This window comes from Panthera pardus, unplaced genomic scaffold, assembly GCF_024362965.1.
Source record: "Panthera pardus isolate Hobbes unplaced genomic scaffold, ASM2436296v1 HiC_scaffold_25, whole genome shotgun sequence".
NCBI lineage: Eukaryota > Metazoa > Chordata > Mammalia > Carnivora > Felidae > Panthera > Panthera pardus.
This window is the reverse complement of record NW_026526821.1, coordinates 57,830,190-57,848,396: the sequence shown is the minus strand read 5'-3', so window position 1 is coordinate 57,848,396 and position 18,207 is coordinate 57,830,190. Positions and strand designations below refer to the sequence as shown.

Sequence of the window (18,207 nt, the reverse complement as noted above, 5' to 3'; positions counted from 1 at the left end):
GACCTTTGAAAGACAGTTTACCAAGGGTAGATTTTTACTTTTCTCTATATGATCATTGTTTGATTTCTTCTTTGTTCTTTTTTCACTCACCTACAGTGGTGTACCATGAAATATGTCAGGGTAAGGAAGCTGGAATTAGGATAGTTTATGAAGGGGCCAGGAGGGGAGACAGAAAAAGTGAGGAGAAGAGTAAGATGAAACCATGAGACATACCAAAAATCTTTACTTGGCCATTGATATCCTCAAGACCAAATTAGAAACTTACTGAGCTGTTTAAATACCGACCATACACCCTCCCTACTCTAGCAGTGAGCACTTCTCCAAGAATGTTCTATAGAATACTTACTTCCGTCTGGCAATTTCTGTGCTTTTGATTAAGGCATAAACTAATAGCTTGCTTATAGAAATTGAGATCAAACAAAAATTGTTTTAATCTTACCAAAGTAGAGTGATTTTGCACATTCATTTTATTCAAGTTTTTTCCCATGTGTGATTAAATTTTCAAGGTCTCATGATTATATTCTTCCAGTGGGGGGGAAATGGGAACAGATAGATGTCTGTATGATGTGTAGGGGCTTTTATTCTGCCACCCTGGTTTAGGAATTGAGACATCTGTAAATCCAAGTTGTTGCTTTCTAAATGCACTAGATTCTAATTTAATAGACCATAAAAAACAAGCTGTCTCACATTCCTTCACAGACAGATGCCCAAAAGGCATCACTGTTACTCCCTACAGTGAGGTGTAGGTAGTAGGTAGTTTACTGGTTTTGTCTGCTAATTCTATCATTGGTGTCAGTTCTGGAGTCATTTCAGTTGACCCCTCCACTCACCATGGGCATTTGTGCTGTTTCTTTGCATGGCTGGTAATTTTTAGTTGGATGTCAAACGTGATTTTTACCTTATTGGGTATTGGATATTTTATATTCCCATATTATTGAGTTTCGTTCTGTGATACAGTTATTTACTTGAAAGCAGTTTGATCCTTTTTAGATTTTTTTGTTGGGATCAGATCAGCATTTAGTTTGGGCCTGATTTTGCCCTGCCATTGAGGCAGGAGCCTCTTGAATGTTGTACCCAAATTCCGGTGAATGGTGAGCTCTCCCAGTCTGGCCAGTGGCAACAGGTATTATTCTCTGTTCTTGTGAGCACTGTGTTCTGTTCCCCCTGGTGCTTTGGGAGGTTCTCTTTCTAACGACAAGGATGTGTTGAGCAGTGCTCTGCTGAACACTGAAGGGGAACTCTCAGGTCTCCAGAGCCTGTTTGCGTTCTCTGTGCAGCAAGCTCTCTCTCCTCTCTGGTCTTTGTCCTATCAACTCCCCAGCCTCTCAACTCAGAGAATTGTCTGGGCTCTGATTGGATTTCTTCTTCCTATGCCAAAGCCTGGAATCTCTCTCAAGGTAGTAAGCTGGGACAATTACAAAGCTTTCCTGATGTTTCCCATCTCCCCAGGGTCACTGTCCTTCAATCTCTGATGTCCAGTGCGTTAAAACTTCTTCATATGTTTTGTCTAATTGTAGTTGTTCAATGGGAGAGTAAATCTGGTCCTTGATAATCCATTTTGGCCAGGAGCAGAAATCCCCATCATTCCTTTTAACTGCAGACATTTTTCAGAGCTCAGCCTTTATGTGACTCACCATGTCAGATATGAAGCAGGAGCCTTTGTGCTTGTGAGTACACAGATGGATCCAGTAGGAAATGCACAAACATGTACCACTTTGCAAACCCGTACCTTCTTCAGAGCTGTGCCCCTTGTTGGCATTCATTACTTGGGCCTGATTTTAGGGTTTTAAGCAAGACTCTATTCAGTGTGCACAGTATTCTATTCTTTTCTGGCTTGCACTGTGATAAGCTTCATGGAGTTTGCCACTGGCTTAGTTAGAGAAGGGTATGAATGGACCCAGGTAAGATTCTCTTTTAAGCGATCCTTTGGCAGGTCAGAAAGGTGAAGATAGTATGATGGTTGATGGACTCCATTCGCCTTCTCCTTTGCTCTAGGAAAAACTTAAGCTTGGAAATTCTCAATCTCAAGAAGTTATGGGTCTGGATTGGTACCATCATGGAAGGCAAATTAATCAGCAAGGTTCTGGTACTTCAGGCTCCCATCGATTTCTTCTCACAGCTGACAATTGGTGGAAGCAGCCCAAGCAGGGAGATTGGCGGTGATTCTAGAACAGCATGGAAGGGGTAAGGACCCTTATTCCAGAGAGACAGAGGGACTAGGCCATGTGAATTGCCAGAAACAAACTCACTTTGGATTCTTAGGGAGCTGTCTCCTCTAACCTAAACTCTTAACTTTGCTTTTACTAATTAGGAAAATAGTACATGTCAATTATAGAAAATTAAGTCAGTTTAAAGAAGAAAATATCTATAATCCAGAGTTAATCTTTGATAACATTTCTTTTTTCCTTGGTATATACTCATTAAAACGTATGTAGTTATCGCAATATACTTGTGTTGAGAATGGCAAAAGTTGCTGTGAAAAACGTATTTTGTTTCTGAGTATTTGGGATTACTTATCTCTTCTTGGTCTCAGTAAAACTGCAAGTTTAATTATGTATGGGGGAAGAAATCTTTCTTTCTGCCCTTCTAGGTTCTTGACCAGGGCCCCAGTAACATAAGATAGATTAGCGAGAAAGAAACAGAAGTCTATTAATATGTATTTCATATATATGTGGGAGCCTTTGCAAGAAAAATGAAGACTCAGAGAAATTGCAAAACCCAAATACTTTCATACTTGTTGAACACAGAGAGAGACTGTAGTGGAAAAGTAAATAAAATATATGGGGAGGCTAAAGGAAGATAAGAGATACGTTAACAAGGTTTGCTTGTACAGAATTCTCTTGGCCTCAACTCCCTGTCTCTGGTGATGAGAATGTTTTTTTTTTTTTCCATTTGGTATAGGAAGGACATCTTTCGCATGGGAGTTTTATCTCTGGCTTTCAGGAAGAAATGGGGGAGGTCAGCATGCCCTTCTTATACCTGCTGTTTTTTTTTTTTTAAGTGCCTTTAGCTCAGAATAACCATTCTGTCTAAAAGCATATTTGGGGGTGACATATTCTGGTTTCCTTCAATTACCATCAAGTGGTTGGGGGATTTTATTTTGGCCACACACTTACCTAGCAGATTGGTTTTCCATTTCAGTCAGTGTCTAGGTTTCAGGTCCTGCTTTATGAAGGTTGACATACTTTAGGGTCCCCAACAGCAGGTATTCCAATTGTGTGTATATCTGTGTGTGTGTAAATAACTCCCTTATGAAGGAAGAAAATGGATGGATTCTGAAATCAAGTGCTAAGGCACTTGTATCCATGGTGTTATGTCCTGTAGATTGGGGCTTGAAGGCAACTATTAGGACTTCTGGTTGTCGATGTCAGGAAATGTTAGAAAGCTGTAATAGTTTCATTTAGATCCGAGAGGAATAATGATCTGTTTTATTTGACTTTATTCCTTAAGCAAGGATCATCCTGTTCATTTGCCATGTTGTGCTTTTTGGTTGGAGGTTATCACAGAGATGTATTTTGGCTTCCTTGTGGTTCTTGGCATCAATCATGGAAGCATCCGTCTCCCAAGGTTGTTCATGGGGAGGAAAACGGAGTGAAGTTTATTCACCATCCTACATCATCTTGTCACAGCCTCCAGTTTTCCCCCATCACTCACCCCACCAGGTCCATCCAGGTGAATGGTGCTACTGTTTAATTCTCTTCTTTACCACATACTTCTAGATATCAGTTGAGTGATAAAATCTCATCAAAATACAGCAAATAATGTGGCCTGGCAGACTTTGTACAAGACAGAGGAGCTAAAGGGCTCTGTGAGGACTTTGTTGTGTCTAGTAAAATTTCTGTATGGTGCCTATAGACAGAAAAGACAGAGCAGGTTAAGGGCTTCAGGGCCATTCCCTTTGACTTTGGAGTCTCAGAAGAAGTTCAGCAATAAAACTATAGAGTGTGTCTTTTTGTCTGAAATGGGTCCAAAACAGCATTTCTTCTTGAATAAGATGTCTCAAGTGTCTGATTTCCATTTTACTTATGTTAATTTTATAATTTTTCTGTGGGTTTTTTTCTGGGACTGATGGATCTTGGAAGATGTGGGCTGATTAATTTTAAAGAACATGCCATTCCTTCACTGGTCCTACAGAGCCAGATCCTATAACCTTTTTTTTTTTTTTAATAATTTTTAAAATTTATTTTTGAGAGAGAGAGAGATGAAGCACGAGCAGGGGAAGGGCAGAGAAAGAGGGAGACACAGAATTCGAACAGAGCCTGATGAGGGGCTCGAATCCATGAACCGCAAGATCATGACCTTAGCTGAAGTTGGACGCCTAACCGACTGAGCCACCCAGGCACACCTTATAACCTAATTTTGTTGCAGAATTTTTCATACATTGGTCTGTTTACCTTTGGTTGAATTGTCAGTGAATTTAAGTCAAATAACTTTTCATGTGTCTGAGTAAAAAAAAAATAATAATTTTGATTAATTCAACTGGTATGGTACTGGATAATACTCTCAGGTGTAACTGGGATTTGCCAGGTAAAAAGGTAATATCTTCTCATTTTTGTAACAGTTTACAGTCACATAATGGAAGGTTCGGTAGTAGTTAATTAAAACAAAAGATTAAACTAGTCTTTAAAAATGGATATTTGCATTCTAAGTGTATATTCATTTGTATATTTTGATGGTGAAATCTAACAGATATTTGCATATCTCATTTTATCAGCCCTCTCTCCACTAGCAAAGATACAGTGAATAATGAATTGCCCTTCCTTTTTTGTTCAGCTGTTAATGGGTAGATCTAATTCTATGAAGAATTATGCTGGGAAGAAAGATGATTACTCAGAACATTTCCCAGTCCTCCTGGATCCTCCCAGTTAGTTTATCTGAAGTCTGCCTGTCTCTCCTCACATCGTTACTGTCATCAGTGGAAGGAAAGAAAATTTGGGTAACAGTTTAAAAAATATTTTAAGGAGTCATTTTTTAAAAACTCACTACTCATATGCACTCCTCTGTGCTCAGATGGTGGAGTGGGCAGGGCTTGCCCTATGACTTATTTATGAACCCATAGCTGCTTCTGAAAATTACCACTATTCAGATGTTTTCCCCTCCTCCAGCCTCTAAGCAGCCAAGGAAGGCAACAGAAAACTCCTTGCCTAGTCCTATTCCAGCCAGAGACAAAGACCTTTTCTATGAGAGTTGGCTCCCCTGGTTGGAGTCCAAAATGCTAATTGGCATCAGCTGCATTAAATCGCTGAGTGGAGCCTAGCAGCTGCCTCATCATGGAGAAAACCAGGAGGGAGCCTTCCTTTTCTCACCAAAACGTACCCTCTCTTCTCTGTAGTTACCTTTTTTTTTTTCTTTCATCTGTGTATGATTGTGGGCTCCTAAAGAGGAGAATGAAGGGCAAGGTCATTTGGACTTGGTCTAGACAGATGGGATATATAATCTTAGGTCATGTCGTTTTGTCCATTCCACTTTCTTTCATATACAGGGTGGTTGTTAACTTTCAGTTTTAGCCTGCCCCGACTGTTTTCTACTGTATTTTTCTCAGGCTAAATGGGGCGTGTGGTGGTGGGAGTGTGTACATATTTAAATGTTGGAATGAGACCACCAAACTTGTATTTAACTAATGACCAAAGGGAAATTTGAATTCAAAAGTTGGTTCATTATTACTCCAAAGACAACATGTATTATTGTACACATTAGTCATATTCAGGATTCCAGTTGTAGTTGGCTCAAAGCCATTGGCAGATTCTACATTTCTGATGCTTTTTCTCCAAGGTGGGCATTCTTAATTAGTATATGACAGTTACTGGTGGTAAAATGCCCTTTTATTTTATAAGATGCATGATGGTTATCTATTTTGAAATCATAGAAGCAAGAGAAGGAGGGTCCAAAGTATATATAAACGATTTCCTAAAATACTAGTTTGAGAGGCCAGTATGGTTTCCTCTCAAAATTTTTGGTAGTTCAGTTTCATATGCTTCCAGGATTTGACTACTTAAACCTTGGAAATACTCTGGCAAGTGGCATTGATCTGATTACTGTATTTATGGATAATACTTGGATGTTTCAGTTATATTAGAAAAGCTGTTGCCAAACTTGATTGTATTTAAGTTCTTATATCATATTTCATTGTTTCTAATATGTGGCCCAATTTCAAAAATGTATGTCTTATGGTTGATGGTGAATCATACTTTCATTACATGAAGTACTTCAGTGTCTCTATCTAGTGGCATCTTGGATTTAAGTAAATATATTGTGCTATGACAGTCTGCCAACAGTATTTACCATTATGCATATTAAGTGTCTTTCACATCAGTGGACAGCACTGAATTTAAGCCTGTGAGAATTTTTAAATATATAGAATGCATAAGAATTTCAATTCCATGAGCTCTGAAAACATCAAGTGCTTCTGGAAGCTCTTAATTCTTCTTATAAAGAATGGTGAAAAGGGGCACCTGGGTGGCTCATTCGGTTAAGCATCCAGCTCTTGATTTCAGCTCAGGTAGTGATCTCAAATGTTGTGAAATTGAGCCTGCTTTGGTCTTCGTACTGAGGGTGGAGTCTGCTTGGGATTCTCCCCGCCCCCCCGTCTCTCTATCTCTCTCAAAATAAATAAATTAACCTTAAAAAAAAAAAAAAAAAAGGGGCGCCTGGGTGGCGCAGTCGGTTAAGCGTCCGACTTCAGCCAGGTCACGATCTCGCGGTCCGTGAGTTCGAGCCCCGCGTCAGGCTCTGGGCTGATGGCTCGGAGCCTGGAGCCTGTTTCCGAGTCTGTGTCTCCCTCTCTCTCTGCCCCTCCCCCGTTCATGCTCTGTCTCTCTCTGTCCCAAAAATAAATAAAAAACGTTGAAAAAAAAAAAAAATTAAAAAAAAAAAAAAAGAGTGGTGAACAAGTCAGATCCTAGAAGACACTGGTTTATGTTGCTAAAGAAAAAATATATTGAAACTAATCAAAATATGTTGTGATCCTTAATTATTGCACAGGAAGCTTCTCATGGGAGAATTGTAGGTAACATTTGCTTTCTGTCAAGAAGTGAAACTTACTGGCAGAGTATCACACAGAATAATGACTCTTAGAATAATTTAGCCAATATGGGGAGTGGAAGGGAGGTAGGTAGGGATGAATCAATAAAAGCAAAGTCTGTGCAACCCAACGAGATGCACACACTGCATGTCATGATTGGCTACAAATACAAAATTAAAATCAATATTTTGATTTTCTCCTATTTTAGTTCACCATTGTTCTTTTTGTTTTTGTGTAGTCTTTATATCCCAGATCTTTGTACATTGATGATTTTGGATAAAAGGAAAAAAAAAATCAAACCTTTAGCTGACTTTCTAATCATCTAATTGTGGTCCAGTGTAAGGAAAGTGGGATATTTAGCTTTTCAGGGCACAACATGTTTAACCATAGGACTTGTTCTAGGAGTGACAGTCACTGCATGCCTTTCCAGTCAGGAGCACATTATTGGCCATAGGGTCATGTGCCACTTTTTGTTAGGAACCTATTGGTCTTGACAGGTCCCATTAGGGTTGTCCTGGGCTGCTCCCGGATACTGTTGGGAGTGAGTTGTAAGTTGTGGTGACGCTGGAGAGAGAGGCTTCAAGCGTTGTGTGCCAGCAAGTTGTGGCACTTGTGTGTGTATGTGCTCACATACACACACTCTGCGTGTGTATGTGAGCATGTGGAAAGAGCAAGAAGATAAAGCTTTTAATGAATTGGGCCTTCTAGCTGTGTTTTGGACATGCTTCCTTCCTTACATTAATAAAAATTGTCACCCTTTTATGTTTTAGTATAAAGTTTCTTTGAAGAAAAGTCCCAAGTAGGAGTGTGTTCTTGTGTATACTAGCCAGGCTTAACACTGCTTTTGTTTAGGATTAAGATAGTTATCCTGGTTATTCAGTATCTTAGTTTTCATTGCAACTCTCAACATGGCCATGTTTAAATCACAGATTAAAGTGATATATTTGGTGTGTTTTCATAGATACAGGGTTTGAATGAGAATTAGTACACAGATTATTGTATGGACTGTACTTGGCCATGTGACTCTGCTCCGTGTTTGCAGTCACCATCTGCTAAAATCACATGACAACTATGCCTATTAATATACTGTAATATTCTAATATACTTATGTCTGGGGACCAAGCTGGAGGCCACCATCTGAAAAATCACTGTACTGAGGGACACCTGATTTGACTCAGTAGGTTGAGTGACCGACTTCGGCTCAGGTCATGACCTCCCAGTTCATGAGTTCGAGCCCCACGTCGGGCTCTGTGCTGACAGCTCAGAGCCTGGAACCAATTTCAGATTCTGTGAATCTCTACCTCTCCCCTGCTCACACTCTGTGTCTCTCTGTCTCTCAATAATAAATAGATGTTAAGAAAAATTTTTTTAAAAAATAAAAAAAGAATCACTGTACTGAGTTTGTTTTGTTACATGTTTGGTTTCTAAAGCAGTAGTGTACAGTTGAAAGTTGTATTTTAAGAAATTTTGTTTTTTCATTTGGTGTCATCACTAATATCTAATTAATAATGTTGTAGCTTTTATCTTAACAGTATTTTCAAACCAAACTTTAGATCCGTGAGCCCTTTTAAATGGGTTTTGGAGATGCGAGGCTGTCACAGTAGGTTTCTTCAGCCTGTGTGCATGCATGTTCTTTCACATGCACTATCTTTCTCTTACACACCTTGACTACTTAGAAACGCTGAGTCTTCCCTGGAGAAGGAAGCACATCAGTTGTAAGTGGATTGAGCATGTCAGTAAATATATGTAATAAAGGGAATTCTAGAGATCTGATTATCCAGTGTTTCTCTAAGATCATTATCCTCCCCCAGATGCTGTTTTTCTAGCCAGGGTTGTTTTTCTCTTTCCCCCCACCTTCTCTCCTCTTCATCACTTTAATTCTGCTTTCCTCTCATTCTCATGCTATCCATAAATTTTACTTAACATAACCCAGCAGGTAGTTTGGCAGACTCTCTCTTGTGTCATGTGTATGCACCAAGGGACAGAATGCCCATGCTGTTGCAGGTACTGCCCCAGCGGTGTATGAGAGAGAAAGGCGGAGACTGGCAGCCCTCACCATTCACAAGGACAACTTATTTTTATTTTCCAGACCTGTGTCACCATCTGTTTCTTTCATTCTCCTTCTGATCTTCTCACACAAACTCTACATTTCTTCCTCTGTTCATCTCATTTTAATAAAGCAAGAGTCTGGGGGGTGAGCCAAGTCTAAAACAACCTGCTGTCGCTGAATGATGTTTTATTACTGTGGCTCGCCGGACTCACCTGGATCTCTTTTCGGGGTAGTGGATCTCATTAAGCATGCGATTCGTCCAGGGCCTGCAGTGCTGGTCTATATTCGGTAACCTGCCTGTGGCCACACCAGAAGGTAATGCTTTCTGCAAGGTTGTTACAGGTGAAGCTTCTCTGCCTTAGGTGTGCCAGATGATTTACATGCACAAATCTTTTCTAGAAAAGAAACAACTTTTCCTTGTAATTAGTTGAAATAGTATCAGTCAGTTCTCTTTTTTCCTCGCATTTTTACAAATGAGCAAATTGAGGTTCAAAGGTCATAGTTAATGGAATAACTGCTCCATGCTACATCTTATATACATCTGTAACTTTTGTACTTACTTATTTCTTGCATAGCTTGTAATCACATTTCAAAGGGTGAGTCTTGTTGAAGTCCCCAATTCTTGTCACTAGGATAAAGTGAATGTATGTCTCTCCCTTGTGGGAGGGGCTGGGAACTCGTGTTATTGCCTGTGGGTGGGGAAGGTAAAATGCACATCATTCAAAAGCCACACATTTTATTTTTATTTTTTTCTCAAGGATGAAGAGGAAGAAATCAAACTGGAGATAAACATGCTGAAGAAATATTCTCATCATAGAAATATTGCAACATATTACGGTGCTTTCATTAAGAAGAGCCCTCCAGGACATGATGACCAGCTCTGGGTAGGCAAATATTTCCCGAAGTTTTTGTGAGGTTTCCTCTTTAGTTGTACTAAAAAGGACAGTAAGGACATTCCAGAGGGAGGGGAGAGAAAAGCAAAGACAAAGGGGGTATTGCCTGGTATCTTCCTTGGCTTTCTTGGTTAAAGGTTAAACAGTCTTGGCTGAATGTTTATTTTTATGTTGGCTTCACTTTGCGTGGAAAAAAGTTAACTTCATATTTTAAGAATAAAATGGCACTTTTTAAAAGTAATGTAACCAGAACGCAAGGAAATTAGGAGCTCGGAAATAAAACCAACAATAAAAACTTTATTTATGGAGATTAATACGGAAGCTCAACTAAATGCATCTTCTTTGCCATCTGGAAGGGGACAAGTCACAAGAAAACAGTATAACAGTATTTATTAATAATATTAATGATGACAATTAATTGAAAGTATTAAATTCCAGGGATATTCCTAGAATTGGTAAACATTCAGCCTTATCTCTTACTGAGCCACGTCTGTCTTGAAGATAGTGACACTGACATGCTGTCAGATCTGTGGTTATCATGTTATGCCAAAGGCACTGGACTTAAAAAGCAGGAAAATAAATACTTTTTCTAATTTTTTAAAACTCATCATAGAAAATTTGCAAAATTAAGGCAAAAGAGAAGCAATTAATCTTTATTTTCATTGCCCAAGTCCAATCAAAGTTAAAATTTTAGAATAGCTCGGTTCATTTTCTAGGTATTTAAAAAATATACTTGTGTTCATATTGTATAAACATTTAGGTGTTGTAAAAAAATGTATTTTTAAAATTATGTACTGCTTTAAAATAGCATTTCTGTTAATATAAAAGGTTGAGAATCATAATGTATGGAAGATAGAATATCTTTGACTCTGGCAAATGAGAGAAGATGTTAGAGTATTTCCATCAGATTTCTGATAATTAGTCACTGATTAAGGACAAAATGGTCTTCCCATGCCCATATGAGAGAGGAAGAACACTTCAGAATCTCTGCACTGGGGGATGTGCTGTTAAATATCAGAAACTCTTAAATCTCCTGGATCAAACATACACAGTGAATAAATTGAATGGCGAAATGAGCTCTCAGTAATTTGGATGCTTCCAAGATGATCATGTACCCAGATCTTTAGGGAAGGCAGAGGGGGGTCAGACTGCTTTCCTGACTTCCCTCCAGTGTGTAATAGCTGTGATGCTCTCACTGACTGCTAGGATGTGCTAGTCACAGTGTGTCTTGTCTGTCCCGTAGCTTGTTATGGAGTTCTGCGGGGCTGGGTCCATTACAGACCTTGTGAAGAACACCAAAGGGAACACACTCAAGGAAGACTGGATAGCTTACATCTCCAGAGAAATCCTGAGGGTAAGGAGAAGGGCGAGTCTGTGATGCCCGGTACAAGGTCTTGTGTTTCCATTTTCATTTTCCTAGCCCTGAGTATTTCTTTGCATTAACTGTAACTGTACAGATGTTCTTTTCATGACAGCCAAGGGCTCTGTATAACTGGCTGGCTTTGATTGATTAAGCTACATCATGGTTTTGATTATGACAAGTATCTAAAGAAAGTAGACTTACACAAAAATAGTTTTCTGTATTTCCCTGAATTCACCCTCCAGGTGTTAAAAAGAAAATGCAAGTGAAGAGAAATCCTCTCTAACTATTGTTTTTATAGGAATCCTGTGTCTAAGCTTATGAATCAATATCAATGATGCCAATCGCTGGCTTTTAGAATCATCTTGTGGACTTTGGTATTAACTCTGAGAATTTGTTGCAATATTTACGAGGGGAAGTTCTAATGTTTAATGTTATTTACAGCTGATTGAAAGCCAGTTTATTATGTTAACGTTTCTGAACTACTGTTTTAGCAGATTCTAAATGATCGTGTTCAGTAGTGGTGCTGCACTTATGCCAAGGGCAGAGGGCCTGTGTAGATTGCATTTGGAAAGTGCGTGTGGGTTAGCAGTGGGCCTCTTCCCTTTGGCCAGCTGTCCCAGTGTCACTACCCCTTAATTACACATTTAGATGATTTTGTTGGATTTCATTTACCCACCACATTTAAAAAATAAAGACTGTGGAGTTAAACTAGAATCTAATTCTTGTGCTTCTCTCACTAATAAAATAAACTGTTGCTGTATTTTTTATTTATAGGTAAATTTACCCTACTTTTATATTTAAGTTTCTTAGAGGATTTCAGGTTTAAAAAACACCACCTAGAATTTACAGAGATGAATTTTAATTCCTTTTTATTTAGATATTTTATGAAGCCCTTGAAATTAAGCAGTTCCCTTAAGAAAACTAGTCATAGGGGCTGAGGTGGAAGAACCTTACCTTCTCTTTATAATCACACTCAGATTTCATTATGAAAACATGAGAGTCCTGTCTTTTATGGTTATTGTAAGAAGCAGAGTCTAAAAGTGGAAAACTAAGTATCCCATCCTGTACTGCTGTGAAAGAGTTCACCAAGTGGGCAAATGCATTCATTATATTAACAACTAAAACTCTTGGCGTGGTCTGCAGGAGAAAACAGTGGTTAGAGTGAGGCAGATGTGGGTTTGAGTCCTGCCTTTGCTACTTACCTGATACACACCCCTGGCAAAGTTACTCCCCTTTAAGGACTTTCTTCATCTGTAAATTTTAGATACCAACCTTATGAAGCAAGTGTCACTGTTATGAGAATTAAATGAGTTGGTATATATGAAATTATTTAATGTAATGTGAGTAACGAATTGTCAGTAAATATTAAACTTACTGACACCTTTTGTGTATATAATTCCAGTGTAGGATTTCTCAAGCAGAGATGTAGGTTTTAGTATGAATGCCCTAGGTGTCAAATGTATTTCACCTATCAGAGACAACTAACGTGTTTTTATGTACGCAGGCAAGCATTTTTCTACTGATTGTGTAATAAGTATATTTAGCTATTTTACTTCCATTGATCTCAGACATTATTTCAAAGATGCCCAGGTTGTTTGAGGCCCTGGAATGATCATAATAGCTTAATGGACATCCTTCTGAGATACACCAAATGTTTTCCACCTCAGTGGGTACCTGAAACAAAGAGTTCCCTTCATTTACATTTCATTTAGGATGGCAATTTTTTCTATAACCAAAGTCTAAATGAACTAAAAACAAGTCTCTGGAAGAGTCAGTGTGTCACAAGCTAGTGTGTGTTTTTTCACAGGGACCACTGAGAGTCCACTTTGGTAAAGAGAAAGCAATATGGTAAGAAGGAGGTGAGCTGTCCTGGAAAAGGAAGGCACCCAGCCAGCCCAAGTGGATAACCTGGGTTCTCAAAGACACTGCTGGGTTAGCTAATTTCTGCAGCAGCGAAACTTGTCTACCTTCTTTAGTAGATGTTAGATTCACATGCTGTTATTATGTTAAGATCCTCAGAAGGTTGAGAGTCATGAGCATATAGGCCTCAGACATCAGTAGGAAAGCTCTCTCGGGCTGGCCCACTGAGACTCTTGACCAAAGGTTTACCAACAAAGCCAGCCATGTTCATTCCAGCCCACTTCCATGTTTATAGTCTGCACAGCTATTGATGCATTTTAGTAGAAGCTGATATTCATTGTGAGCCTTTCATAACCAACACTGAAGGACAACCTTTGATGTTCCTTTGCTCTGTGTCCATGAATGAGAGTTACAGGACGAATGTTTTCTGGTTTTGAAACTTTGATGCATTTGCTCTAGGGTAGTATTTAGTGTGTATTTGGACTATCTTTGCTATGGAGGAATAATTGTGGCTTAACTTTTGGCATGGTAGTAGTTGAACATGCATTCTCTCTCTTCATATAGGGAAAGATGTACTCATTTGGAATAATCATAACTCAAGTTCACACTGTCTACGAGCTATTAGACACACCTTGAGTGGTTTCACCTGGAGACACATCAGTCCCTTAGCAGTAGGGACAGGAAGTAGATATTTCTTAAGTTTATTGCTTGTAAGAAACAAGAGTGCATGCAGGCCACATTTCTTGGAGAAGATGTGAATACTTATGTTTGTTGTTGCTAAGATAATCCTATAAAAGTATAAGATGGGGGTTGTGAAAGAGAATATAAAATGAACTGAAATAATAGAAGTAGGAATTATGAAAGAATTAGGGAAGCTGCTTTTTTTGTTTGTTTCTTCTTTGCTGTTCAAAGTTATGCCATGCTGAAAGGAGAGACTTTCTTCCTAACTATAGCACTAACATACCATATATTTTTAGTGCCTTTTTCCCCTAGTCAGTGCTTTGCGGTGTAACACTGCACATCCTGTGTGGGGGGAAAATAAACAGGGCCATCAAGTAAGCTCAATTCTGCTTTATAAGCAGACTAGTAAATTGTTGTTTAGAAACCCCCTGTGCTAGAAAAATTAGTATTCTAGAGCGGCTGTTATATTTAACACATACCCTACACAGTAATGATAATAAAACCTCACACAAAAAATCAAACTGGAAAATGAAATAAACCTTTCTTCTGATCTGGCCTTTTTGAATTGAGACATTTCAGAATAAATAGCTTGCTTGTATCTTAAGGAGGCAGCCTATAGATTTGGCTTCTCTAGCTAAAGATAGAAAAAGTACAGGAGTTGTGAGAATGACACATTTTTGTCTGTCGGGCATCTGTTGGATGCAGAATGTGTTTTTGTTCTTCTGCCACCTCTCTTAAGAGACATGCTCTTGGGCTTTGCTCCAGATACAAGGTCATCAGAAAGTGCTATATGCCCAGTAGGGTTTATATCCTTGGGAAGGAAGGATATTTTATTTGAATATAAAGCTGTTTCAGTGGCAGAATTGTTTTATGCTGGGGTGGAAGTGGGATTGATCAGCAGTTAGCAGTTTGTCACTATGTGGTGGGAAAACTAGGCAGTGTTCAACAGCCAGACTTAAAACCCTCTCTGGCTCTTTGCTTTTCCCCCGGGATGGGTCTAGTTCAGATATACCCACGGGGTCACCCACTGAAAGATGGACATGTAGCGTGGGAAAGGAACCACCCTGTACACAAATAGCACAAATTACAGCAGAGAAACTACAGATGGTAATCTAGAGCGTATCTTCAAGGAACAGCTAGAAACGGGTAATGTTGCTCACACAAGGGACCTAACCCACTGGAATTGGGGAATGGGTACTTCTTTCTGTTTGTGTGGTACTACTGGTGCTGTCTTCATGGGAAGGCACTAAGATTGAATTATAGTACGTTCCGAATATGGTTCATAAAACTATTGGCGTGCATGTGCATTTTGTTATAAAAAGTGTGTTCCTGGCTATTTGCAGCAACAAAGAACTAAAATTCAAATCTGTCTTCTTCAGGGACTGGCACATCTTCATATCCATCACGTGATTCACCGGGACATCAAGGGCCAGAATGTATTGTTGACTGAGAATGCAGAGGTGAAACTTGGTATGTGATGCATGTGCCACATGATCTAATACTTGGCCCCTGGTGCAGACCAGCGACACTCTCTACCTCACTGGCATTTAGCTAAAAGCTCAGTCTGTTACCCACATTTTCTCTTTTGTTCTACTTAAGAAGTGAGAACTGGGCTTATTATTTTGTCTGGCTCCAAGCGCCCTTCCCTCTTGCTTCTCCCCTCTGCTCTGCTCACCATATAATAGACAGACTACTGTTTAAATCAGATCACATCACTTTCTTTCTTAAAGACCCGTTAGTGGCTTCCTTTTACACCTGGAATAAAATGTACATTTCTTACCATGGCCCATAAAAAGCCATGGCTCCTACTACTTTCCAGCCCTACTTTGTGACCATCCTCACTTCTCTCTTCTTCAGTTCACTCATTTTTATATTTCTTAGACTTTTCCCTTGGCGTCTTCACATACACTGTTCCCCACTGGGAACAGTTCTGAAGTTGCAGTTTTTTCCTCATCTTCAGAGACCTTCCCTGACCCTCTGATCTGTATTGGGTCCCACCACTTGTTTCCTCATTAATACTGATCACAATTTATAATTATACAGCTATTTGTTTGCCTCTATTTCTGACTTATTTACCGGAATGTAATTTCTAGGACTGTAGCAACTAGGATGTTTTATTTATGAGAGCATTCTTTTTTTTTTTATATTTTTTTTTAATGTCTGTTTACTATTGAGAGACAGAGAAACACAGAGCATGAGCAGGGGAGGGGTAGAGAGAGAGGGAGACACAGAATCCGAAGCAGGCTCCGCTCTGAGCTGTCAGCACAGAGCCCAACGCAGGGCTCAAACTCACAAACTGCGAGATCATGACCTGAGCTGAAGTCAGTTGCCTAACCAACTGAGCCACCCAGGTGCCCCTTATGAAAGCATTCTAATCTGGCACGTAACTTAGTGGCTTAGATGTAGTAGGTGCTCAGTAAATTTATGTGTGGATGCCTGAATGGATGAGGTCCAAAGTATCTTCCTGGAGATGATTTTATAATGGTTCTTCTATATTTCCTGTTTCCCTTACCTGAATTTGAACTTTTTTCTTTTTTCCTTTAAAAAAAAATTTTTTTTAATGTTTTTATTTATTTTTGAGACAGAGAGAGACAGAGCATGAGCAGGGGAGGGGCAGAGAGAGAGGGAGACACAGAATCCAAAGCAGGCTCCAGGCTCTGAGCTGTCAGCACAGAGCCCAACACGGGGCTCGAACTCACGGACCGTGAGACCATGACCTGAGCTGAAGTCGGACGCTTAACTGACTGAGCCATCCAGGCGCCCCTGAACTTTTTTCAATCCCACTTTTATATAATGGTTCTGTCAAATTTTTAAACAGAATTAGCAGTAAGTTTTCTTCCACTAAGGCATCACAGAAAAAAATTCTTTCTACTTATAAGGATCTACTCCATCTTTCAAAAATCTTACGCACCGTAGTTCTACCTTAAAATCTTCATTATTGCTTTCTTGCATAATACCTCCATTTATCGGTCGTCTGTGGAGAAATAGGGTGCCCATTTAGGAAATTCCCTCAAAACCAAGATAGGAGACACTTGAATTGTTCTCATTCCCAGTGACTCAGCAAGCTGTGTGTGTCCCCTGCACTGGCCCACTGGTGCCAGGCCTGTGATACTCCCTTCGTAATAATCGCTTGGTGATCACTTGGGACTGCTATTTGAGTTGCTGCAAATGGCATGCACTGCTTGGCACATGTGTCTGTCTCGGGAGCCCTTAGCTTGTGAGCCCACCTCTTGGCCATGTCGTTGCCCGAGTGGCTTCAGGAGATGTACATACACAAGTTGAGTCTATAACCCCATTCCTGTGAGTGACCTCAGCATCGTGCAGTCCTCCTAGGGGTAATGACAATGTACGTAGTGGTATCATTGGTGAACATTCTATTAGAGATCCTGATCTTCCTGTCAGCTCTGCCTCCCACCCTTGAACTTTCCTCTAGACTACCATCATCGTTTGGCTGAGTAGGATGTAGGGGTCACTCTGAAAAATCGGAAGTCCCAGGTACTCTGAGGGGTGTTTCTTAGTATGTTTGTGATAGAGCTTCATTCTCTTTATTGAATTCATTACTGTGTTCTTTCCAGAAAACCTTTGTGGCTTTCTTCTCTTTCTGTGGTTAGTGCTGCCTCAGAAGCTAGGTCATGTGGGTGTTAGTCAGTTCTCCTGAACTTGGAGCTTTCTATGACTTGATCTTGTTTGTCGCAGGCATGTTTCCTGCAAGCACCGAATGTCCTAATTCATCCAAAAGTCCCTCTGGTGGCCACTATCCTGGAAGCTCAGGGAAGTGGCTGGGTTCAGGCTTCCCAGGAGCCGGTAGGTAGACTGGTAGAGGATCTTGTCATTTTAGTGGCTCTGCTCAGGAGACTGCTCCTTATCAGTGCTGGTGACCTTGAGGAGTTTGTATATCCATGAAGTATTACTCCTTGAGTTTACTCTGAAGACACCTCCTCCTCACCTTTCTTCTTCTGATAGTTTACTTATTTGCTAATTATGTTCTACTCCTTCCTTTCTCTTCCTCCCACAGTTGATTTCGGTGTGAGTGCTCAGCTGGACCGGACAGTTGGGAGGAGAAATACATTCATAGGCACCCCCTACTGGATGGCTCCTGAGGTCATTGCCTGTGATGAGAACCCAGATGCCACCTACGATTACAGAGTAAGAGGCGCCTACTTTCTTGGCCTTTACTGGGTCCCTGGCATTCCTGAGGGATGGGGGCACTGCTTACAAAAAGCTTACTGCTTTTTCAATGAGAATGACTTGGAAACTTTGTTGCAAGTGCAAATTTTCTGGAACAGTATTGAGATGCTGTCTTGTTATTGTTCATCCCCCATCACCTCTGTTCTCCTTA

General features: G+C 39.9%; 1 protein-coding gene across 50 annotated transcripts in view; it reads left to right on the top strand.

Moving 5' to 3' along the window:
- MAP4K4 (mitogen-activated protein kinase kinase kinase kinase 4) overlaps nucleotides 1-18,207 on the top strand; it is a 189,965-nt gene that overhangs the window by 103,673 nt on the left and 68,085 nt on the right. For all 50 annotated transcript variants that reach the window (XM_053890525.1, XM_053890560.1, XM_053890551.1 and 47 more), the window contains exons 4-7: nucleotides 9,830-9,955; nucleotides 11,208-11,318; nucleotides 15,248-15,338; nucleotides 17,884-18,014. In XM_053890525.1, coding sequence (XP_053746500.1) covers nucleotides 9,830-9,955; nucleotides 11,208-11,318; nucleotides 15,248-15,338; nucleotides 17,884-18,014 — 459 coding nt within the window. The remainder of the gene's footprint in view (nucleotides 1-9,829; nucleotides 9,956-11,207; nucleotides 11,319-15,247; nucleotides 15,339-17,883; nucleotides 18,015-18,207) is intronic.